The 24,618-nt window shown below is 38.7% G+C and overlaps 1 protein-coding gene across 2 annotated transcripts in view; it reads right to left on the minus strand.

The window, feature by feature from the left end:
- Positions 1–24,618, minus strand: part of col2a1b (collagen, type II, alpha 1b) — a 47,192-nt gene that overhangs the window by 19,130 nt on the left and 3,444 nt on the right. The window contains exons 2-27 of one of the 2 annotated variants that reach the window (XM_079682105.1): positions 24,220–24,429; positions 22,855–22,871; positions 22,350–22,382; positions 20,786–20,818; positions 20,481–20,534; positions 18,955–19,056; positions 17,955–18,032; positions 15,729–15,773; positions 14,529–14,582; positions 13,042–13,095; positions 12,088–12,141; positions 11,330–11,383; positions 11,179–11,232; positions 10,962–11,006; positions 10,786–10,839; positions 10,457–10,501; positions 9,761–9,814; positions 5,774–5,872; positions 5,451–5,495; positions 4,867–4,965; positions 4,650–4,703; positions 4,240–4,347; positions 3,958–4,011; positions 2,404–2,502; positions 1,190–1,243; positions 51–149 (exon numbers count right to left, since the gene is read on the minus strand). In XM_079682105.1, the coding sequence (XP_079538231.1) occupies positions 51–149; positions 1,190–1,243; positions 2,404–2,502; positions 3,958–4,011; positions 4,240–4,347; positions 4,650–4,703; positions 4,867–4,965; positions 5,451–5,495; positions 5,774–5,872; positions 9,761–9,814; positions 10,457–10,501; positions 10,786–10,839; positions 10,962–11,006; positions 11,179–11,232; positions 11,330–11,383; positions 12,088–12,141; positions 13,042–13,095; positions 14,529–14,582; positions 15,729–15,773; positions 17,955–18,032; positions 18,955–19,056; positions 20,481–20,534; positions 20,786–20,818; positions 22,350–22,382; positions 22,855–22,871; positions 24,220–24,429 (1,751 nt within the window). The remainder of the gene's footprint in view (positions 1–50; positions 150–1,189; positions 1,244–2,403; positions 2,503–3,957; positions 4,012–4,239; positions 4,348–4,649; positions 4,704–4,866; positions 4,966–5,450; positions 5,496–5,773; positions 5,873–9,760; positions 9,815–10,456; positions 10,502–10,785; positions 10,840–10,961; positions 11,007–11,178; positions 11,233–11,329; positions 11,384–12,087; positions 12,142–13,041; positions 13,096–14,528; positions 14,583–15,728; positions 15,774–17,954; positions 18,033–18,954; positions 19,057–20,480; positions 20,535–20,785; positions 20,819–22,349; positions 22,383–22,854; positions 22,872–24,219; positions 24,430–24,618) is intronic. The other variant, XM_079682106.1, reaches the window with a different exon arrangement.

A 24,618-nucleotide genomic window follows, 5' to 3' on the forward strand; every position in this document is an offset into this window, starting at 1 on the left:
TTTATCTTGTTTACGTATTAACAATTTATTCTTTTGATTTGGTTACTCACAGTTGCTCCCTTGGGTCCGGGGAATCCCATGACTCCAGGCTGTCCGCGGGCTCCCTGTGGGCCGGGGGGTCCGGGGCGACCGTCCTCACCAGAACCTCCCTGGTCACGTAAAGTAATGATAATTTATTAGCAGAGCCCATTTCAAAAGTATAAATAATGACCAACATTCTTGTTGTTTAAGTCGAACATACAGTATGAGCAATCACGTGGTTATGTAACATTATAAATAGTAAAAGGTAGCTGTAAAACATGGGTCTGGTAGTGAAAGGTAAGGACCAGATAGAGAAAATACACTCAGACTGGGGATGTTTAATGGAGAAGAATAATTGGGTGTCGATGTTTGGAGTGGGATCTAGAAATATCCAGTATGACCCCAAAACAGTTACTCACTCTTGAAAAGTCCACAGGGGTAAAGTAGGAAACCAATGTTGTGATCACTCTGACCATATGTCAATTACAACATGAAAAAACTGCCTAATCTGTCAGTTAACCGTAACGTTTTGAATTAAATATAGCCACAACAAATGTGGAAATCATATTCATGTAGCCAATATAAATACCTTTTAATATTTAAAGGAAAAACTTTCATTTCAAACCATTTTGAGTTTACAGGAAAAGACTGGGTTGCAATGCTTTATGTTTGAATGGCAAGAGCTACTTAGCGATCGTCTGAGGACCCAATCCATTGAACATAATTCAGTTTGCGGGGGTTTCAGTGAAGAGTTGTATAGAATGTTTCACTCAGTTAAGTATTGATTAACAAAAGGAGCCTGTCTTGTTAACTCAGGCCTAAGTGGATTTGAGAAAAATCCTCAATCAATCTACACTGTGAGACTTTGTCCCTCTGACAAATAGGACAGTTGAGCTAATTTGAAACACCAACACCGCTGGGGATGAGCCTGGTGGATAATGGGTGGATACATTTCCTGCAATTTCATTTGATGAAACCACTTATGGGTCATTACCTGATGGGAGCACTTTTGGTAAAATGATACTGCTCTACCTGATTGTTCTGTTTGTGATATTAAAAGAACATACGACCTCTAATAGTGTGTGAGGCAACACACATATGCGATTCTTTTTAAGTGATATACAAAGACGCAACAAATGGTTAAAAACATGGAAAAAAGAGCACTTACGGAAGGTCCAACTTTGCCTTGAGGACCAGCGTCACCAGGGCGTCCAGTCAGACCCTGTCAGAGCGGGAGGATGGAAACACAGATTAAATCCACATGCGTCATCAGACACTTCTATGCTAAAAAAAGGTGGGAACATATGGCACTCTGGGGAACTGCATCTACACCTCTGATTGGCCCTGTGTCCAACATGCTACAGTTCAACGCCTACTGATGGAAATGCAAAATATAAATGAGTGTATTTAAGGTTTCCGATGTTAAAGAACTCAGTTCCCTATAGGTTTTTTTTTCAATCTTTCTCTGTGGTGGCTGTTTCCAAATATAAACAACCTTGTGTGCTGCTTATAGGAAATGTATTCACTTCAAGGGTGCACAATAGTCGTCCAGTGGAACATTTTTATGACGATATTCTCAGGGTTATGTGAGTTTGGGTTTTTGTGACACATTTTATTTGTTAGGGGAACTCATTGGAGTCTGTATAAAGGTGTTGCTGGAGTGCTGCTGCATGTGTGGAATAAGTTGTGTAAAGTCTTTTGTGGCTCCAAGGGGAGCTTCACAATTCTGACAAATTGATTCACGTGTCACTCAAATCAGTGTCCGTTAGGGCTGAGGACTACATATTTGGAAATTGGAAAAATCCGGATGTGTGCGGTGAGAAAAAAGTGAGCTTGTTAGACTTCTGTAGTTTGCTCCTAATCTCTGATGTGGTTAGTATTTCAATGCTGCATTAGCCGTTTCTTGCACAACCCGAATCTCCGTTGTTTGTTGAATTGGTTGTTGTGAGTTGCATTGTGGAAAATGTAGGCGCCAGGTTTGACCAGGAAGAAGAATGTGTTGAATAAGTGTATTTAAGTTGAGAACTTCTTACTTCCTAAATTAAATTATACATTTAAAATTCCATTGCATTATCTAAAAATGAATTGTCATGAGCTTAAAATGTGGTGGTGCTTCTTGAAAACGCTTTGAACTTGTGAAAAACCTTTGAAGTTCATCCTTTTTACAAGACAGCAAGGCTATGGTGAGAATTAAAATTCAGCAACAAGAATCTGAAATGGTGTGTATTGTATAAATGCTGACCCCTACAATAATTACAAAACCCTGTAACAAAGCTAAATTACATCTTTAAAAAGTAAGGTGATATTGTTATCCATCTAGAAATATTTTCTAGTCATTAACATTCACATCTCTGGTAGTTTATAAGTAAGGGACATGCTTACTCTGGCACCGGGGAGACCAGACTCTCCGGGGCGGCCGGGGTCACCGCCGGCTCCCTTGGCTCCACTCGCTCCAGCGGGTCCACGCTCACCAGGGGCACCCTGTGTTTGGAGGAAGAGAGAGAAAACACTCAGTCAATCACTAAGGAGGAAGACACTTCAATTCTCAAACCACTGAGGAAATAAGTTTCCTCTTTAAAAGCTTAAAGGAGTTTCATTGACCCGCTGGAAATGAGAAGATTAAAGTCTGGCGGATTCATTTTGGTATAAATGAAATTGGTTAAGGGAAGATAATGTTGAATGAGTTGCTGGCTTTATTGATATGGGACATGTAGGTCACTAGTGTGTGACGTGGTTCTGAGCTATGCTGCCATCTTGTGGCCAAGACATGAAGTTACATGTGTGTGAGTCTCAGGTGAAAGTGATGATGAGTGATGTTGAATTATCATTTCTATTTTCAAATGTATAAGATAATATAAGAAATACGTTATTGATCCCAAGTTGGGAAATGTTTGTATTGAAGCAGCATAAAAAGACATGGCATTGTACAATAACAATTAAAAGACTAATGCTCTTCATTAACTCAATATTAAGACTGCTGATGTGAGTTCAGTGAACCTTGAGAGTGCCCAACACTTATTCAGAAGGTTTTTACGAGTTAATGTGCTGACAATATGAATTATCTTTCAGAGATCACTATGGACAACTGGGTTAAAAAATCTCTGTAATTATTTTACCGAAATCATGTCAAGTTCCTTATCCACGTTTTTTGCCCTTACTACAGTGCGGTGACAAATGACGAATTCCCATATTCCCAAATATAACATAGACTTCCAACTCAGGTTTGTAATTGCTAAAATATATATAATTACTTATTAGATATAATTAATTATATCTAATTGCTAAAATATATCTAATAAAAAATATGGATTTAAATATGAACAATACAATAATGCAAATAAAACCGTTTTTCACCAGAAAAGCATGACATGGGACCTTTAAATAATATGATTTTGCTGTGCTTTAGGATTTCATACATTGCGTCTCACTTGCCAATATTACTTATAGACTTATTTTGCATTTCTTTATAGTTTTTATCTTTTCAAATGACTTTGTAACTTGTTTTTTTAAAGTTCTTTACAATGATGTAGTGATTGTAATGATGATCATTATTATTTTCTACATGAAATTGTGAAATTGATCCATAGTTCGTGGTAATTAGATTTTTAAGCAGCACTTGGTGCTACAGAAATGATATTTCTCACTGTAGCGGTCAATAAGCAATGAGAACATTCGACCAAGACATTGTAAACAGCAATCTCAAAATGCAATATGCAGCAGATGGAAACAATTATTTTTCACTTTAGCAGATTTACCCCGTGTCTATTGACGCTTCAATTGAAGGAGACATACATTTCCTTATATCTCCTTTCCACTGCCAGGTCTGTTTGCTATGGATTCTTAAATGTTTATTTTCTCTCAAAGAACATATTCTATGTTCCAGCAGCAATAAAAGAAATATCTGTCAGGAACAAGTGTGACTGCAGTGTGACTTACCTTGGGACCAGCCAGACCATCCTGACCGGGGAAACCGCGGTTACCGGGAGATCCCTACACAGAAAACACAAAACCAGATTCAGAGTTATGATTAATATACCAAAAAATACCGTAATCACTGAATCTAATATGGGTCCTTAAACAGGTTCACAGGAGGTGACCAACTATTACTACAAATGAACACAGGAGGAAACTCCTTTTTCTGATTCGGTGTAACCATGCATTACACAATAACTTAAGTTATAAAAAAAACTTGATTTCAACCAGTTCGATGGTACTTACTCTCTCTCCAGGAGGTCCAAGTGGTCCAGCAGAACCTGCCTCACCCCTGGGTCCTCGCTTGCCTTCTTCTCCTTGTGGGCCGTGAGGTCCCTGATTACCAACGGGTCCCTAAAAAACACATCCGCCACAAAAAATATTGTTACAGGAAGAAACATAGACTAAATGTGAGAAAAGTATTTTTCCGCACACAAAGAAAAAGCATATTTCTTTAGGTTTACATGATTTGTTTTTCCTCTACAATATGTTGAGTTATAATTCTTCGATCTTAAAAGTATGTTATCTAAACATATCATTTGGTTCGATACCGTGTCTACAGTAGAAATGTATTCAAGAAGCACTTATAATGTCTCTTTTTGGATTTTGAACAGGATGAGGGTATACAGGGACAGATTAAAGAAAGGAAAACTCACAAATTCTCCTTTGGGTCCAGCCTCTCCCTTGAAGCCTGGAATACCGGGGTCTCCCTAAACAACAATGAAAAGACAGAAAGAGCAGCAGGTTGTTATATCTTTTCTGTGACATGTTATTATTTGAAATACGAAATAAGTAGCAAAAATAAATTGCAAACTGGACCTAAAGTGCTAAAGTAGTCATCTATGGTTAATGAATGTTTCACTGAGTACATACAGATGTTCCTTTGGGTCCGAGAGGTCCAGTTGCTCCCTGAGGCCCGGGGGGTCCACGAGGTCCAGGGAAACCAGGAGCACCAGAGATACCAGGAGCACCCTACAGAGGAAGAGACATGATATCAGTCAATGGGTGAAGTCTTCTATTTACTACCATTGATTTTACTGTTATCAAATGACATGTCAGTGTCATTTTTATAGTTACTCCTCCTTTGCTTGCTGTAAATAAGGCACCATTTTTAAGTGCCATCAATTAGCACTTTAAAAGCATAAGTGGCTACAACTGCAGGTTTGAATCATACTTATTCACAAACTCAAAGGGAGTTTGTGCCGGTCATGTAACAGTAAATTTAGAATTATGTTGCTCAAGCCCAAAACTGTGCATTCTATAGTGTGGTGATCTTAAATGTAGTACATGTTTGATACAACAAAAAACCCTATGTCTTTTAAAAAGAAAATGAATGAAGACATGAAAGTGATATTTAAAAAAGGCCCCAACACCTCTAATACATAATGGTTGATTAGGAATATCGGCAGTACGTGTTTATCAGTTTAAATTCAGACAATTAAGCGTTTTAAACTTACAGCTGATCCTTTGGATCCAGGGATACCATCAGTTCCAGGGTTTCCCTGTAGATAAAAGAGGCAAAACAAGTGAATAGACTGTACACATTATAACTTTTCCTGATTTAGTTAGTGTTACTGGAGTTATAGTCTGATCCTCAATGTTAGAATATTTTGTCAATAACAAATCTTTTTTGCAGCATCAATCATATGAAAGAAAAATACTAAAGTTGCCCTGTCACAAAATACTGTGAATTTTTAAAACATTTATTTTCTTTTATGTAAAAATGGGCAAGGGCTAGTAAACTACATTTAGATAGATACATGTTTATAGCATCACTTACAGAAGCGCCAGATGGTCCGGATGATCCAGGAGTGCCAGACTCTCCACGGGGTCCCTGAGCACCCTCAGGTCCACGAGCACCAGTAGGACCAGCTTCTCCCTGATTGCAAAGGGGATGAAAGAGATGATAGGAAATTAATATACAAGCAAAGATCCTGGAAAGTTGAATTGAATATAATAATTGGTAATCAGACAAATCCCAAAACACCCCCCAAAAAGGCTTTAAAAATGAACAATATATCTACTGTAGGACTGTGGGAAATGTTGATACATTTAAAAACATAAAAAACGTAAAAAGGGTAGCCTACGTTAGATAACTTTACCGGCCAGTGGGCAGTCAGATGAGTGTTAATAGCATGCCTTAACATATGAAAATGCCTTTTCATGTTAAGTAAAATAACTTATAATGGCAACAAGACCTTAGCAAGACATTCACAAAGACAACACAGAAAATCAATCAAAGACCCCCTGAAATTGTAAATATTTTAAGAGCAGATTAAGAATAACAAAGTGCACTGTTAAAAGATGGAGGTGTAATACTAAACCAATAAGTGAAGTAGGCCTATACATTTTGCTTGGCAATAAATAACACAGACAGATGAATCAGGCAAATACTTAATGTGGAAACTCTGTACTATACCATAGTTGACTACAGTAATAAAGTGATACAGAATCATGAATACAACAGTAATAATCCTATATTAAATTAAAAAAACTGACAGGGCCCACTTTCAATGTAGTTTGAGCTTTCACACTTGAAGTTTATTCGCTGATGTCAGTGTCCACTTTTTTTTCCCTAGCTTAATTTTAACAGTCTTTTTTTAATATGAGTTCTAATTATAGAACATAACATACAGAAAACATACAGACAAGTAGCACATATGACCCGGGGAGTATTAGTAGGCTAGCTAGCTTAACTCTTATGAACAGTTAATGCTCACAAACAAGCTATCCAACCGCTAAATCCATTTTGGCGGTTTAGCTAAATTGAAGGGAATTAATCATCTCTCTTGCTGAGACCACGATCTGGTCAACACCTTAATGTTATCCAATGCATCCATGGTTATCTACATTAAACGCCGCTCCATATTTCACGCAGTGTATACGTTAAAATGACACACATATCGACCGCTAACAAACTTTGACTCAACCCCGGTGTTTACCTGAAGCTGAGTTTCCCTGGTGTCTGTGTTGACAGTTTTGGACGGTGAAACTTTCAACACTCTCCATGGGAATCTCTGCTTCACTTCACCAGACTGAGTAAGGCTATTTTCCTTCTTTACTGTAACAATACATTGATGTGAAATTTGATGTCTGTCAGCCAGAGTTTGTGCGTTTCCCGTCGCAGATGTTTGCTCGTTTGCTAGCTTCTGCTGCTGGCTGCTAATCTCTTAAATGGCTTTCATCAGCAGTAGCCTACCTCTTATTATTTGGTATTCATATTGAATGTATTCCTTTCAGTTGCAAAGCTCATTTTTCTTTTAGTTGCTGTTGTGTTGAGGTGTTGTTGGCTGCTTTGGTTTTTGTGGCATGTTTCCTCCATGTTGCTGTTGTTTTGGTGACACCCCATCACTGTTGTCTTGCACCCAGCAAATGTACTCCCGTAATTATTTTTCCTCCATTTATAGTATAACTGGAGGGAAATAATTATGGGAGTAAATAAAGTTATAGTATAATTGGAGGGAAACAATGATGGGAGTAAATTAGCAGTAATTTAACATTTAACACACATGGCTTTTTCAGTATTTTCCTCACATGTCGTTTTAATTTTTAACAATAGAGGCATATTTCATGTTTTATGTGAGATCTTACTTTGAGGTTAACTTTGTTGTTGTTTGTACACTTATTACATCAACATTGTGCTGTTTTATGTTTTATGCATTGGATAATTGCCAATCTTAAATGTTTTGTTGCTGTTGCTTTTTATAATAACATATTGCCTGGTACTTGAACAAGTTATGATAACTGTTGGCTTGCTGATGTATTTAGAATGGTCTATTTATATTTGCTTAGAATGGTATTGATGAGGTAAACATAATTATTCTGTAACTTGGCTGACTAAAATTAAATGATAGCATATTATCTAGCCTAAAAACATTGCACACAGAACACCTTTACATAGTTTATCGCGTATGCACTAGTGGCATTTAAATCAACACAATTATATGTTGTTTTTCTTGTCATTGCTGTTCTTTCCTTTTTATACGTGTGCTGTCCAAAGTGTAGCAATACAAATTGTTGTCTTATTGATAAGCCTATCAAAAGAACATTATTCCCACACTTTTTTGATAATTGATTGAACAACAATTTTTTCGTTTAGTATGCAACATGCTGTTTTCAGACTCTCAAATATGAATACTTTCTTGTCTTTCCCTTTTATATATCTTATATGTTTCAGTTTTTTCTGGCATTTTAAAGACAAAGCGATTAATTGATAATGAAAATAATCATTAGTAGCAGCCCTAATTCAAACCCAGGTTCATAATGTTTTGCAGGCCCTCAGTATTAAAATATCCAGAGGTTTAACCACAAATGTGGTTTACAGTTTCTGTATGCTGGTGAATGGAATTATTTTTCTATTGCTGGAGCTTTGTAGACTTTGCAGACTCGATAGTATGACATAACAGAGTGTTTACAGAAAATTGTGATGTAGTATTTGGACATTTTTCCACTTTCAAGGCCAATATTTTACTGGCACTGAAAGGTGAATTAAAGGACAGCTGAAGAAACATCTGTCAGTTTTATGGAAGGTCATGGAAACAATTCTTTGAATATTAGAGCTGATAGCTTGGCTTTTATGAATACAATGCAGAATTTCAATTGGAGCTGGGTAATAGTTGTCTTAGTTTTATATTTTCATTACGGCAACAGCACGGTTTATTGAGTCAAAGTTTACAATTAGTGTGTTGTTTTTGTATTGCTAGCTTTTTATTGTATTAGTCTTGGGTCCTTTTTAATTTGGCTCATAATGCTCAGAGAGGAAAACACAAGGCTACATTTCATGAGCTCTCAGGCTCCTGAAGGTACAACACCATAACACATAATGAGAGTTTTAACATTCCTCCCCATGGGACCCTTCCTAGAATATTATAATGAAGTCACACAAAGACACACATTCACACACAGGTTCACAGACTCTAGGACTCAGTATTTATGAATGTAAGTTGATACAATACATAAACACACACACACACACACACGCACACACACACACACACACACACACACACACACACACACACACACACACACACACACACACACACAGACACACACACACACACACACACACACACACACACACACACACACACACACACACACACACACACACACACACACACACACACACACACACACACACACACATTTCACATCTTGAGCCTAGCTTAGCCTTGATTATTTCAAGGGAAACTCTTGGATTTTGTAAAGAGATACTCCATTTCTAATTCCTAAAAGATTTCCCTAACTATCAAGGGGCTTGAAGAAAGCAAACCACCAGAACTGGGCCCTCGAGCACAGAGCTGAGCCTGTCTGCCATGCAGGAGTAATAAATCAGATGGAAAGCAGAGAGAGAAAAGAAGAAAAAGACAGTAAGTGAGAGTGGGAGCGGGAGAATAACACTTTAGAACCCCCTCCTCCTTAATTTTCCACACAGATGGAGGCTTAAAGCACTTTTCAATGCAGCACTGGCTTCTCCTATTTCACCTAAGCATTTCAACTTGTCCTCACAATATACTCCCTGAGCTGTGTGCTCCCTTTTTCTTTTTTAAATATTCACTTTATTTGATTCAATAACTCATTCTTCTGAATATACAAAATTCAAATCCACATTTTTGTGGCTTTTGTAGAGAAGAAGGAAGTTGGCATGGTAGTTTTCTCAAAGACAGGAAGTGAAAGATCCAGTTACTTAATGTCATTCACAGAATAAACACAAAGGTGAAAGGTGAGTAATTTGTAGTTAATATCAAGATAACTTGTGACTTACCTTTGTACCAGGAGAGCCAGGGAAGCCTGGAGCTCCAGAGGGGCCAACGGGTCCCTACAGAGAGGGGAATACAGTCAGTCAGCTTGGCTATATATAACTGACACATCCTGGTTGTGTGTATCAGGAAATGGGGATCGATTCATAAGCTCTATATCTTACAGATTTAATTACAATTAATTACATTAATTAATTAATTAATTACAATTTTCTCTGCCAATTCTTATTTTCTATTTCTTAAGAGTCTGACCTGCGTACTTATTTTTGGAACTTTTCTTTCATGGATGATTCAAGTTAAATTATAATGTTCATAAGAATCCATTGACTTTTAAATGACTTAACAAATTCTTGAAAACTGCATCAAGCTATATCACCTATTCTCATGACTGGCAGTTTACCAGGTATTACAAATTGTGAGTTTGATGTCTTCTTCACTCCCATTGAAGAACACCAACCAAACAACATGATATAGGTGTGAGTCGCAGTAACTTGACTGTCTGTTACATGTATGTTCAATGTAAAACCATTGTGTGGGACGTGCTTTAATTGAACCGCCAGTAAATTGAATAATATATGACTGATATGGACGGTGAGCTGTCATAGCCTGTGGCTGATCGATTGGTGCATCTCTAGTATTTCTTACTTAATGACAAACTAAAGTATGAAAATGAAGTAAATGGGACTAAAAATAATACTTACTGGGGGGCCAGCAGGACCGGACAAGCCATCATTTCCACGTGTACCCTGAAATAAACAATACATAATCATTACATTGCATCAAGACATTGTTTTAAAAATTACAGAAACACGGCATAAGTACTGGGACAAATGACAATGACATAATTGAGATTAAAAACTAAATTATATTGCTATTATCATCAAGGGCCTAGTCAAATAACTCAGTATACTCTGAGAACATGCTCCCTAACTCTGTGGTAGACAGTTAGGGTTCAATATTGCAAAGTGAAGCATCTAATCCATCTGCTGTAATTCTGATGATACATTTTAGATAAGAAGTCGACACTCACAGCAACTCCACTGGGTCCAGGACGGCCTCTCTCACCAGGCAGACCACGTGGTCCCTATATAGGTGAGGGAGAAGAGAATATAACCTTTACAATCAGTTCACCCTTATATCAAAGACTGGATTTTTAGACATTTTACTTGTTTTCACATGTTGTTATTGTAATCTAGAATGACTCACCATTGGTCCGGGAGCGCCATTCTCTCCAGAAGAACCAGACTCTCCCTAAAGACGAAGATATATTTGACTGTTAGTATGTCAAGGCAACCTTCAATAACAGTCTATTATGGTGGTAACTTTCACCACTGCCAACACATATAGATTAGACATACAAAAAGTAAAGCAGTTCCTTAATTAACTATTATTACGGTGTGTAAAAAATAAAAATAAATCCTACCTTAGACCCAACAGCTCCAGTTTCTCCCTTAGAACCATCAAGACCTGGATAACCCTAAAAGAAAGAGCAGAGAGACATTGCACAGTTAGAACAATAATAAACAACCACCTCATTTTCCTGGGGATCATTAATAAACCACCAACACACTTACTCTGTGTCCCTTGATGCCAGGCAGGCCAGGAGTTCCTGGGAATCCACGAGATCCCTGAGATGCAAGAGGAGAGGTGATGCAGAGGGTTAATATACAGCAAAGGGAAAGAAGGTGAGGATATACAATTATTGTGTTATCAATATTTCTTCCACTTGATGGGACCCAGAGGGACAGATTGAATCAGGATTTATTTACCCCAATACATTAATCAATTTTTAAAGCAGTAATTTATATTAGCTTATCTATTTACATGGAAAAAATACTGGTCCAGTTTTAGTTCAAATTAATACTGGCCACATGGGAGAAAAAACATTTCTGATTTTTGGCTTGGGATGATTAACGTAACTCATAACTTAATTATCAATAAAGTAATCAAACTCTCTAATCGCAATCTTTGAGATTGCAGATTTGAGAGCTGCTTTTTTGTACAATCATTGTAAAGTTAAACGTTTCAAGAACACTGGCAGTTTACCAGTGTATTGTAAAGTAACAGTATCAATATAACTGAATCCTTAAAGAGTATACATATTCAGGTAAAGATTCTGCAATTCCCCCAGATCAGGCCCATTACAAGACTGGTTGCTGGTCACCAGAAAGAAAAACAGAGTAAAACCTAACAGTATGTCATTTAAGACTCGGCTTTAGCAAACTACTCAGTACTTTAAGCGTCTTTGGGTTCAAGAAAAGCGCTATAGAAATACAATTTATTATTATTATTATTATTACTTTAAAAACAGAAACAATTTGAGAAAACTCACCTGAGGTCCAGAAGGTCCACGTTCACCTGATTTGCCAGGTTTGCCAGCGTCACCCTAAAACAGAAACAGAGAAAGAAAGTTCAAAAAAAGTTCAAATTTGGTAGGTGGTACTTTATAAGTGTAGTTGATGCTGGTGAGTGTGAGCCCTCCTAGTGGACACATTGTGTAATGTCATGTGTGCTGCCATCATGTGGCTAACCCAATGAATTACATTCTGATTTCTATGATCCCTGATGAGTCAGGTAAATAAGCAATATTTATGTCAATTTGTTGCAACGCTTTAGAAAAAGCATTAAGCTGACTGACTGAGGATCTCTTCTCTTATAATAAATACAATAGGGCCTTGACAGAACAACTTAATGTTGAAAAACATATTCAGATACAAAATGGTAGGGCATTGAAATAGAATAATTAAGTTGACTTTGTAAAAATATGAAGGCACTAACAACGGCCGATAATATCAATTCATAATAAAGACACTGTGATTGACTTTATAAGTACTACCCTTAAGTGTAATGTCACACTGTTTAAATATGTATGTAATAATAATAATAATAACTTATTTAATAATAATTTATATAGCGCCTTTCATCAACCCAAGGTCGCTTAACAAAGAAACATATAAGGACAAGACATAAAACAGGTGGCAGAAATGGAAGTGTTACATTGTACTATTAAGTTTCAAAAAGCCAGGTATGAGTCATCATAATCAGCAGAATTTACCGACAGTATGACAAATATGACTGACTTTGTATTTCTGCTCGTTGAGTCAGGAAAGGCCACTAAAGCATTTATTTCTCAATTTTCTTTGTCAAAGTTAGAGGACAATTAGAAGAAACGTTGATATTGTACAGAGATATGAGAACGGTGACTACATTTCTATCAACCTTGTCAGACCTTCTGCTTGTGGGTTGGGTATTCACAGTTTTATGAAGTTTTAACCGGCACACTTACATCATCTCCAGGTTTTCCAGAAGGTCCGGAGGGGCCACGGGGACCCAGGGGGCCCTATTAGTAAAAAAAAATAATCAAAAGGTGAGACAAAAGTTTCTATTCATGAACAAAAAAGAGGGCAACGCCCCTCAGTTTAGATTTATAATTCTTAGCATGTGGAGACAACTCCTTCTCTCTTCCACTTTACAACCAGCCCTGTGCTATATTAATTTACACAAGCTCACACTAGTAATGTATTAAAGCTATTCATCAAAAACAGCTAGAGCAGTTAATGCACACATTATCATCTTGCTTTCTGGTTAATGTGAGCATCTGTCTGTATAAAAGCACCATGGCAATCATACACAATAATCACACTATTAAGATGGTTAATTACAGTATATTTCAGCTTAAGAAGATGGAACAAATACTTTGATATCCTTATTTGATCCAAAAATTCAGATGTTTGTGTTATTATTTATGTATGTCTGCCAGGTTCTCAGCTTCCTCACTCTTGTGTGTATAAATGCCTATTGATACTGCCGCTATACTTTAATTTGAAGGACTCCTCTTTCTTTTTCTTTGCATAAAAACAACATCTTTGAGGTAACACTATATAAAAAACACTAATATATTTTTTCGGATTCGATTTAGCTATTAAAGGCATCCTGTTGGTTATGTTCAGCTCTTGTAACTTCAAAAGCCTAAATCATCTCTGGTCTTCAATAACACTTCTGTCCCACGTCTACAACTGTCAAGTTATTTTCTGGAAAGAAGCTTGATTCTAATCGGCCGTAATGATGTGCTGGAGAGGGCACCTCAGAAGCGGCATATCTGAACTCCACAAGAGCAGATTAACGCAGCAGTGGGGAGACCCTGCATTGTCTACCTGCTGAGGGAGGGGGAAAACAGGGGAGGGGTGGTGGGATTTCTGGAAGCTTAGTTTGGGGTGAGTAAGAGTGGAGAGGGGGTTGCCAAGATGAACAAAAAACAACTAAAAAGCAGGACTTGTAAGAAGGACTGACAAAAAACGAAATAAAAAAGGGGTAGGATCTTTCTGTCTCAGAGGGGTTATGTGAGAGGTAGGGAATTATCTGGCAGAACAGGAGGGCTGCAACCCACACTGGAAGTTTTCAGTGAAATGATGGGTCAAAAAATAATAATGAATTATGAGAAAACTGTAAATCTGCTCCCCAAAAGAAGAGAGTACAACAGCAGAAGGCCAGTTCAGATTCAGCTTTGGGTTTAAGCATTTTACTGTAAGCTTTGACTCTCAATGTTGAAATTGAAGAAGCTGGCAGGTCAAACTGAGAAGGATAAAACAGTCAAAGTTAGTGGGGGCAATAAAAGGTTAGAAAGTGTTAGGAACTTTATGGACATGAGGTAGCAGTGACTGACTTTTCACAAGAAGAAGAAAGGAAAAGACAAAGATAAAAAAGAAGAGGAGGTTTATAGGGTACAGTAAGTGTATATTATAAATCACATTGTTGACCCTGTGGCATACTTACAGACTGTCCGGGCTCTCCAGCCTCCCCTGGGTTGCCTTGGAAACCTTGTGGGCCCTAGGATGTAGAAACAAGAAAGTAAAAGTTTTGATACAGTCACTGAGAGGAGGATACAAACAAAAATAATTGAACAGAAGAGAACATGAATCACCAACTACTTTGATATATGACCTTTTCCAGTTTCTCAAATGAGATTTGTTCGTTGGTTTCTTTCATCTTATAAGTACTTGAATATATTGGGCTTTTCTCCTTTTGGTCAAACAAATCTATCAATTTGGATATGTCAATCTGGGCTATGGGAAACAATAGACTCAACATCTATGTGTTTGAGAGCAACTTGTTATGACTTATTTTCACTTGGACTCTGCAATGATTCAAGCCATACAGGAAAAGCTCAGAACTTTTATTGTGTGATAACTGTTGCTAAACAATCTATATTAAATATTGTTTATGTTGTAAAAATGTAGTTAACACTGCAAATCTTATTTTCAGTTTAAAATGAAATAGTTTGTTGAATTGAGCAAAATCAAGTTCATAGACACATGTCCTACAAATGTCATGCTGTCTATTATGAGAAAGTCTACCTCCTTTGAATCTTTTCCAAAATCAGTTAAAAACTTCCAAGAAAAAATAATTCTCTCCAAAAGTGGGCTCAGGGTGATTTAAACCATCAAGTTGAGGCATGTCATCTGGCATTAACTAAAACCTAATCGCTCTTCTCAGGAGGCCTCAAAGGGCTACAGGTAGAACTTGGTGTCAGGAACAAGCAGAGAAAGGTGTGTGTGTGAGGTGTGTAAGCCCAGTAGTCTCCTTGAAAGCTACATTGTCAGATGTTCTACAGTTCACCGCGGTCGTGGTGGGGGAAAAGCCCTGCAGGCTGCAGCTGTGAAACTAAAGTACTCTTCATGTGCCACCTTCCTCCGGAAAACGGCAGACCCTCGCAGTTAAAAACAGGGCTGTGTGTACACATTTATCTGTGGTACTGTATGCTCGCTTTGTTGGAGGTGGCAGAGTAACAATGGTCATTTTGGGGTCGTTATTGGTATTAAATACACTCAGGGGAAGTAGACAATGTGACTCATGAACACTACACAGCATCAAGCATGCTACTATTAAGAGATTAGCCTGTCTGTGGCCGAACAAAGGATTTAGTCTACAGGTGCATGCTGCTCGTGTTGTCTGGGGCGCAGAGGAGGTACTTACAGGTGATCCGCTGGGGCCAGGTGGTCCTCTGGGTCCCATGGGGCCCTGAGGGGGAGACGAGAGACAAGAGACACAACATCAGACTAACCACATATAATCACATATTTTACCAGTACACTACACACACACACACACACACACACACACACACACACACACACACACACACACACACACACACACACACACACACACACACACACACACACACACACACACACACACACACACACACACACACACACACACACACACACACACACACACACACACACACACACACACACACACACACACACACACACACACACATAAAACACCACGGCACCGTTATTATTTTTACATTTTGCAATTGTGAGTATTAAGGGGAAAGGATTTGTTTTTGTCGACTGAAATTCGGTCAGAAAATATAATGAAATATCACCTGCTTTGCCCTGAAGCTACACAAACTCAACGGCTCTGCTTGTTAAATCCATAAATCGTTTGAAATTCCTCAGCTGCAATCAGTGAGTCTCTTGCTTTCAATCTCTTTCTTTTTTTACTGTCTACCCCCCTCCATCTTCTTCTCGCAGCTCTTTTTCCCACCTGCTGCGTGTTTCTACAGTTCAAAGGTCGGCAGTGGTAGTGCTGTACTCTTAAGAGGAGTGTTTGAACTCCACATGACTTGTTAGACTTTGAAATGGAATGAAAAACAACATGAAGCTGAAATCTCTCATCTATGAATGGTAGAAATCTCTTCAACTAAACTATCTCTAACTCAACCTTAATCTGCTTCTGGCTGGAGTCACACGCCAGCTTAATTTCTACTTCAACTTCATGCATCACTGCTTAACAGCAGAAGATGACATTCTGTGGAGGTGATGAGCCAAATCTTAATGTTTGTTTCCCTCTGTCTGCCTTTCTATATGACACACATATACACAAACTATCAGCTGTTCAAGGAATGATAGGACTGTAGAGGTTGGTATCGTAAAAGTCTTCAGTTACTTCAGATTCCTCGTGACAGCTTTTCCTTTTGCATAAAACATATTCTTCTCAGCAGGCTTGCTTTTGTAAAACCACACTTTAGCATCATGGTTTTACTTAAATAAAATCAGGGATGGCAGCCAAAGAAAACGCAGCACAGTGGTCCTCAGAAACGAATGAAAGTAAGCTTTCAGGGGGTGTGGGAAGCCATTAACCACAGCGGACTGAGACTTATCAATAGGGCTCTATATCTTCAGCACTTTTCAAATGTGTTTTTGGGAGACATGCAAACTTATGTGTGTTTGCATTTATTTGAGTAGGAGTGTTGTTTGAAGGATAGGTACGTAGGTGTAGGAGCAAATGAATAAGGGGTTAGGTTTTGATTTAACATCAGTTCAATCTCTTCTTTCACTGCTCTATCCGACCAACGCCAAAGTAAACGTGGGCTGGCTTCAAAAGGACCCAGTATTGTGGCTTAGATCTCAGACAGACGTGTGGAAGGACAGTGAGTGGGAGTAAAGTCACACACACGGCTGCTAGCTGTGTGGAGCTAATCCCCCCCCCACCAGTCCTCGCTTCTCATACTTCTGCTGGGCTGAGACTCTGCCAAATTGCTGTGTGGCTCTCCAAACCAAACCAAAATAGCTCCCAATGTGCTCCTTGCTCCATTCGGGTAAGCTGCAGTGCCAGCTTCCCGTCGGCAGTGGCGGTTTTTCATGGGCTTGAAATATAATGATGATCAAGGGCTGTTTCCTCAATTTGTAAAAATAACCCTCTGTACTCCATTTGAGGTGTTTCTTTTCCAAGAGGACCTAGAACTGTGTGGTTTTTTGTCTCCAATAGTTGTGGACCGACCTTTTTCTTCCCAAAACTATTAACAACGGAAGAGGAAAAGCACTGGAGATGCTTCAAATCCCTGGGATTATTCTTGAATTAGTCTTCATCCCATCCTTGATTTTGTTTTTAATTCTTATGGGTATCTGCTCTCCTGGTAAAGGTGGTGATGTCTATTTTGTAGTTTTCACATTTGATAACCACATTTTCTGCAGTAGTTGTTTGAGCTGGTAAAAGTGTGGTTTGGGTCAAGACGCTTCCAGCACAAATCTGTTACCCAGGTCTTCAGGTGGGAGGGCAGTGTGTATTGTTATGTGTCCTTGGTCCTGACCCACTTCAAGACTGTAGCATCCAGGCAGATACATAAGCAGCCGACTGTAACAAAACACATGGCGGGAAGGGCAGCAGGTCTCATCGCTCGCTCACCATTGGTCCTTGCATCACACCCATCTGAGCGCCGCCAGACTTCTCGTCAAATCCACCTGCCATCTGAGCAGCAAAGTTCTGAAAAAGGCAAAAGAAAGGGATCAATAAGATTTGTATCGAGATATATAAAAGTAGCATTGAAGTGACAGAGGGAAGTAAATAAATGGGGGGGAAAGAGAAGGATAGAAAGGGGAATGACATACAAAAAATGACCTAAGGCCGGAAATGCACCCAGCGCATTGCTGTTTCATGGAATGCGCTCTAAATGCACCTAACAAGGCCATCTTCAGGTACTTTTTAAAAACATTTAAGACATCTCAGTGATTAGGCTTTTAAGGTCAATATTTCAGACTGGCTGCAGGGTAAAGCATCTGCTTGGAATATATAACAAGCCCGCTAAAAAAGGAGAAGAAAGACTGCATTAACTTTAAACGTTTGGTTTCAGTGTTATTCCAAAGAGTATTTTTCTGGAAGCCAAATATGCTGTCTTTTATTCGCAGAGTTTGGAGGATGCTGTGTCATTTCGGCAGGAGACAGGATCAGCTTTTAATAGAATTTGGGCTGCAGAGCTTATTATGTGAATCCTGATGCAGACGAGAGACAGAGGGCATGTGAACAGTTTTCATTTCTCTCCTCTTCACAAAGAGTCTCCTTGTTCCCCCCCAGGAAAAGCTCCTTCCCCTCCCTCCCCAAGTCTATGATACTACCTCCTGCCCTTCCACCTCCTCCTTCCCTTTCTCTTACAAAGAATGAGAGGCATTTGCTCTATTCTCCCTCTCTGCATCTACTTGCTGTTGTCTTTCTTCCTCCTCCTAACTACAAAACATTTCCCACATCTTTTGTGCTCTTCGATTATCTCCCGGCTCCATTTTCCCATCCTCTCTTGCCTTTACGGCCAATCCAAGTAAACCCATTATTGGCCTTGCATCAGTGTTCAACCTGTCTGATCCTATGTCTTCAGTGAATTCTAACCCGCCCATTTTTTTCATGTGATACTTACTCCACCAAGTCCAGGGGGTCCATTAGGCCCTGCAGGTCCAGGGGGGCCGGGGTTTCCGGGGGTGCCAGGCTCACCATCTCTGCCGCGGGGACCAGGGGTTCCCTGAAATAAATAGATAATATTGCAATAAATCAAATGCTCATACTGAATGATCAATGTTATTCCTATTTGTAACTCAAATTACCAATGATGCAAGCTCTTGAGAATAAGTCAGATCCATCAATTAGTGGGTACATAAAAAGTGAAACAAATATATAGTTTCCCAAAGTTAAACTTAGTTTGTTTCAAAAAAAAAAACAATAAATCGCACATTTTCTAATTTAAGAACCTTTATGGCATTTAACACAAACAATTCCTAAAATCCTGTTCATCTGATAATAATTGAAGCTATACTCAAATATATAATATATTTAAAAATGTCTATGTACAATATGCTTCGTGACAACTGAGACTACCAATTGTATATGATATCCAAATGCAAAATACATATTATTGAGTAAAAAACATTTGGCTCTGATATTATATCAACTTTAAAATGAACCAAATCCACTGAATTTCTAAGCACATACTGTTTGAGCACAGGATGGTGTTAAATAATCATCTTTACAAGTCACAGTTGATTCACTTCAGGCCTTTGTGCCAATATTATAGCTGAGAAGTACTTTGAATAAATCATTACACAGTTGCTGGCAGATGACATACCACTGGACTACATTAGTCAGGAACTGTTGACAGAAGCTTAATGCTCAGTTGATCCTTCTCCAGTCTGCTCTGACTGTCTACATGAGTAACCTTGACGGCACATGACTGGCTGGTAGCAAACAGAGATCCATCAGGACTGAAGGTTCATTTTGAACTGAACTAAACATGATATTTAAGGATTAAGAAGAATTCAAAAACCTTCAAAATGCAGAGGTTGTAGATTTATCAGGCCAAATCAGACTACCTGGCATACCTCTGTGCATGTAGTGACAAATTACCCTGCAAGGGGATCCTGAGCAAAGAATGCGCTGCACACCTAAAAGGCTGCTCAACCTCTGCTCACCAAAAGTAAGCCTGCTTTATGCTTAAATCTGCATAAACAAGAATACTACAAGACATAAACTCCTTGCCTGAAGCAATTATCACCTCCAAGTGTTGTTACATTAATGCAATGATCAAAGCGTGGTGAGTGCGGCGATGTTGATTTCCCACACTGACTGACTTGATAGAGAGAAGCAGAGGATACATTATGAGTCTCTGAGAGTCCCACATCTGTTAAACAACCCAGACCTCAGCAGATCACAACCTAATGGGAACGACACATGACTACTTACACTGAGCTGCTCAATGAAAGGCCACCATTCTGCAACCCTGCAAGCTGCAGCAGATACCCCATCCACCCACCACACCCCCCCAAAGACCTAAAGCTATAGCACTCAATAGGACATACTGTAATTCTTAAAGGAGCAGAGTGTGTGTCTAATTTTTGAATGGAAAATGACAAGACATAGCGGCAACATCGTTTCATATTTGTTTTAACTGACCTTCTCCCCGCTATCTCCTCTTGATCCTCGTTTTCCTTGCTCTCCTGATGGGCCCTGGAGAAAAGGAGACAGGGAAGTAGTTAAACATCAGATGCATTCTCATATACATGTGAGTTGAAGAATCAGATATAAACTCTGCCACTTTTGAGTCAGATCACACTTCCTGTTACTACAACCAGCAATTACAACAATACTTGTGTGGTTATTGTGCAGATTTTCTCTTTTTTTTATCTGAAATGGTCTATACTGTATATAAAGCAAATTGTAAAATCTTTCAAAGCAAAAATGCAGAAATTGATGCATACCATTGGGCCACCTGGTCCTCTTGGTCCTACAACCTGGTCAAGCAAAAAATAGAAAAAACAAGATGTTAGAAAATGTTATATATTTGTTCTGCATATGCAGAACATATGCGCCAGAGTATTTTTTACTTTATTTAGAGAGTAACGAAGTAGTGTAATATATTACTTTTTTTTAAAGTAATAGGTCAGCCGAAAAGGCCAAACGGGCCGTTGCCCGGGCAACATTAGCCCGTACCTGTGCACGTCCCTGCAGCAGTGGATAACAGCTTCTTGGCTGGACACAGTTTGCACCTCACCGTCACATTCCTGTCTATTCTTCGGACGAACTCAAAATAATGGGCATACCTCCACCCTTCGAAAGTTATCGGTGACTCAGCCATGTTTATGCAGCACTGCACGTGGAGATGTGGACGCGCAAATCGCACAGATTATGTAGCCTACATAAAAACCTGCGGCGGAAACCCCTCTTGTCTGTCAGTGTGATTATGACTGATTTTTATCAAAGTAACGAAGTAGCGCGTGTCGGGGCAATGTTAGTAACTGTAGTGTGATTACTGAATTATAAAACGCGTTACACTACTCCGTTACCAACAAAAGTAATATTATTACAGGAATACAGTGTAACGCGTTACACCCAACTCTGGCTGTAGCCTACCCCAGCCATATCCTGGTGCCGCCACCGTGCATATGTAGAGTATCAGCGTGTATTTCAGTGCACAAGCTGTATACTCGAAACCAACCAGATGTATTTGTGAGGTTTAACTCTCTTGCCACACGGAGGGGAAGCATTATCTTTCTTTCATCAGAACAGGCTTGTTAATTGCTAATCTCTTCGGGCATGGCATTGTAGGAAACGTACAATAAACAATGCCCTCTTATTTCCTGCCTTGAACTTGTAGGGGTAAGCATTTCCAGGTGCAGCAGCAGCAGCAGCAGCAGTGAGTTTACTCTCTCTGTTCTCCTCTAGCCTGTGGGGATCTTTATGGAGGATTGTATGGAGGCTTTATTGTGCTTGGCTGTCTTCTGACAATTGGGCTAACAGACTTGCCTCCTCCTCTCTCCCTTTTCTTTCTTCCTGATGGTATTTAAGCTTTGACTTCTTCAGTTATTTCTCCAGACTCAGTCATTTCAGGTATGTCTCTAATGACTAAAGGCTAGTCTTGAATAGAGCCATAGACAGGGGTAAAATGCTGGTATGTAACTAAGTGCAATTACTCAATATTATTGAAATCAAAGCTATCACATTCAGTTCAGACTTCGATGAAGTCGTAGGTCAGAAAGATCATCACAATCTTTAGTCTCTCTTTGACTTAAGCGTAAAGACAATCCTCTGTGATCCATCTCATATTATGTACTTTCAATATGAGCTATTTCTATCAAAGCACACGGCGGCACAAATTCATGAAGTTCTTTGTGCCTTGTATAATGTGTAATATGATAACAATCATACTTGTAATGGTTTATTTTCATATGTTTATTTTTATATATATATCTTTTTTATGTAAGATATGGCATTTAAAAACAATGTATTGAAATGTATTTTTAGCGTTGAGTGGTGTCAACTTACATCTGTAATGTCTCCAGGTTCACCTTTCTGACCCTAATTTAGGAAAGACAGGGTAGGAAAACAGTAATTAGTTTTAGGAGCACCAAAAATATAGATATATTAAAAACCAGTTAGGCCCCCGACCGTCTTTTCTTACACATGTGTTTTGGACCACTGTCCTTAAGAGACCAAATAAACAACAGCTCTCATGGAAGATTTTACATTTTAGGGAAACTGGGCAACAGCAAAATATTGGAAATAAGTGCATCATACACTCTCATTAGACATATAAATATGGCATGTAGTGTTGAGGAGGAAATAACTATTATCCATCTGGCAAAGCTCTTTTGCATCAAAGTCTCATCTAAATCCATAAATAGGGTCACCCAGCAGCACTGATATGAGTCTGGGATAGATACAGATTAAATTGCAGGTGCTGGAGAGCTTTCTTACACACACTTACACACACATATGCATGCATGCACACTAGCTCACACACTCATACACAGAGCATCTGGTGTCTCACCTTGACTCCTGGTGATCCTGTTATGTGGTAAAGCAGGTTACAGGGGGAAAACAGATCAAAGTTAGCGAATGGACTATACACAAAAACAATCGCAGAGGGTTGCACAGTATTTCACATAGTCCTATAAAGTCTAAACGCGCTTATAGCAATTCTAACTTTGCGAAACTAAACTAGTCTAACATGCACCACCTAATCGTATTTGTGGCACCAAAAAGCCCATCAGGATGAAAAAGTGTTGGTCGATTCACCATCTTAAGAGCTCAGAGCAGAAGCAAAGCGGCTGCAGGTGAAAGGAAGAGTAAGAAGCAAAATAGTTCTAATAAGCATTGGTAAAGAGCAATAGCAATAACATATGAATGTGAATACTAGTAAGAAAGGGCTGGTTATCGTTAATAATTGTATTTTGGTTATAATGCCGCAACCTTTTGAACAAATGGAACCAACATAGTGTATTTTATAATACATTTAAAAAAAATAAAAATGTTTTTCTAGAACACCAGATAAACATTTCAATACAGAAGCCATACTTTCCAAGCGTTAAATGTTTTCTATATTGAAGTAGTCATTCCAGGCATTTGAAGCTATCAAACAGACGAAAAATCTGCATAATGTTGATTTGAATCAGATATTTACAAAATATGTAAACAAGAATAAGAATCTGACAGATAGTTTTGATAGCCAGCCCTACAGTATGATAACTTACAATATCTTACTAAGCACTTAATTTAGCCTTTAATGAAAGATGAGTATTTTTATAAAGCATTTTAATCCACAAGCATGCATTGCAAACAGTGACACTTCTGATTTCATGTATGCTCCTCAACTGACCGTATTTGCATTTCAAATGCTGACCAAACTGAACTTGTTTATAAGGAAAAATTAAAAGTAAATAGTTCCTTTATAGAGTTTCAGTGCAATGTCACAGTTTTTCTCGCCATCAGATCTGCAGAAATCCTCAGAGAGGATATAGAGTAGAAATGTGAAGCCGTGTCTGCTTCACTGAGGTATTTCCTTAATGATTCCCACATGTTTTCATGATACTCAGGGAAGAAAAGAGTATTCAAGCAAGATGGGGCCGAGGTGAGCCAGCTATGGAAAAATTACGTTGAGGTAGCATTTCACTGAAATGGTCAGATGTGTCACTGTTGCTGTTTTTTTTCTTATCATTTGTTTGATTTGGGGATAAAAAAAAACTGTATTCAATTCAAAGGTTGACACATAGCATGAATTATTTCGTTTTTTGGTGTTTGAGGCCAACCTTTGATTAGTAAAAAAATATCCATGTGTCAGTTTATCCCCAAAGTAAACAACATGATGTTGTAAAGCAATTTATTTATAAGAGATGTGAGATAAATAAATTACGACCAATGGGTGGAGAATGGTCAGGTGCACAGATGGGGCAACACTCTCCGAATGGGATTTCAGGTTTGGGGCAGTCTTTAAGATCCTCGCAGACAATTTCATCACACAGGACGGTTCCAGTGTCACACACACAGATGCGACAAGGCTCTGGTTTCCATACGTCCTTGTCACTATAGCGCTGTCCATCTTGTAAACAGCTTAAAACATCCTCCTCTGTGTGTGAGGTCATAGACGAGGACACACAGAGGCCAAGGCAGGTAGATGGTGGGAGGAAAAAGGAGATTATGCGTCAGGAATGAAAAGCAGTCACTGCAATGTCTTAAACATAAACAACAACTATTATTGTATTTACTGTAAGACTTTGAGGTGTATAGCAAAGTAAATAATATGTTGTTTAGGTGT

Source organism: Notothenia rossii, assembly GCF_949606895.1.
Source record: "Notothenia rossii genome assembly, chromosome: 5".
Classification (NCBI taxonomy): domain Eukaryota; kingdom Metazoa; phylum Chordata; class Actinopteri; order Perciformes; family Nototheniidae; genus Notothenia; species Notothenia rossii.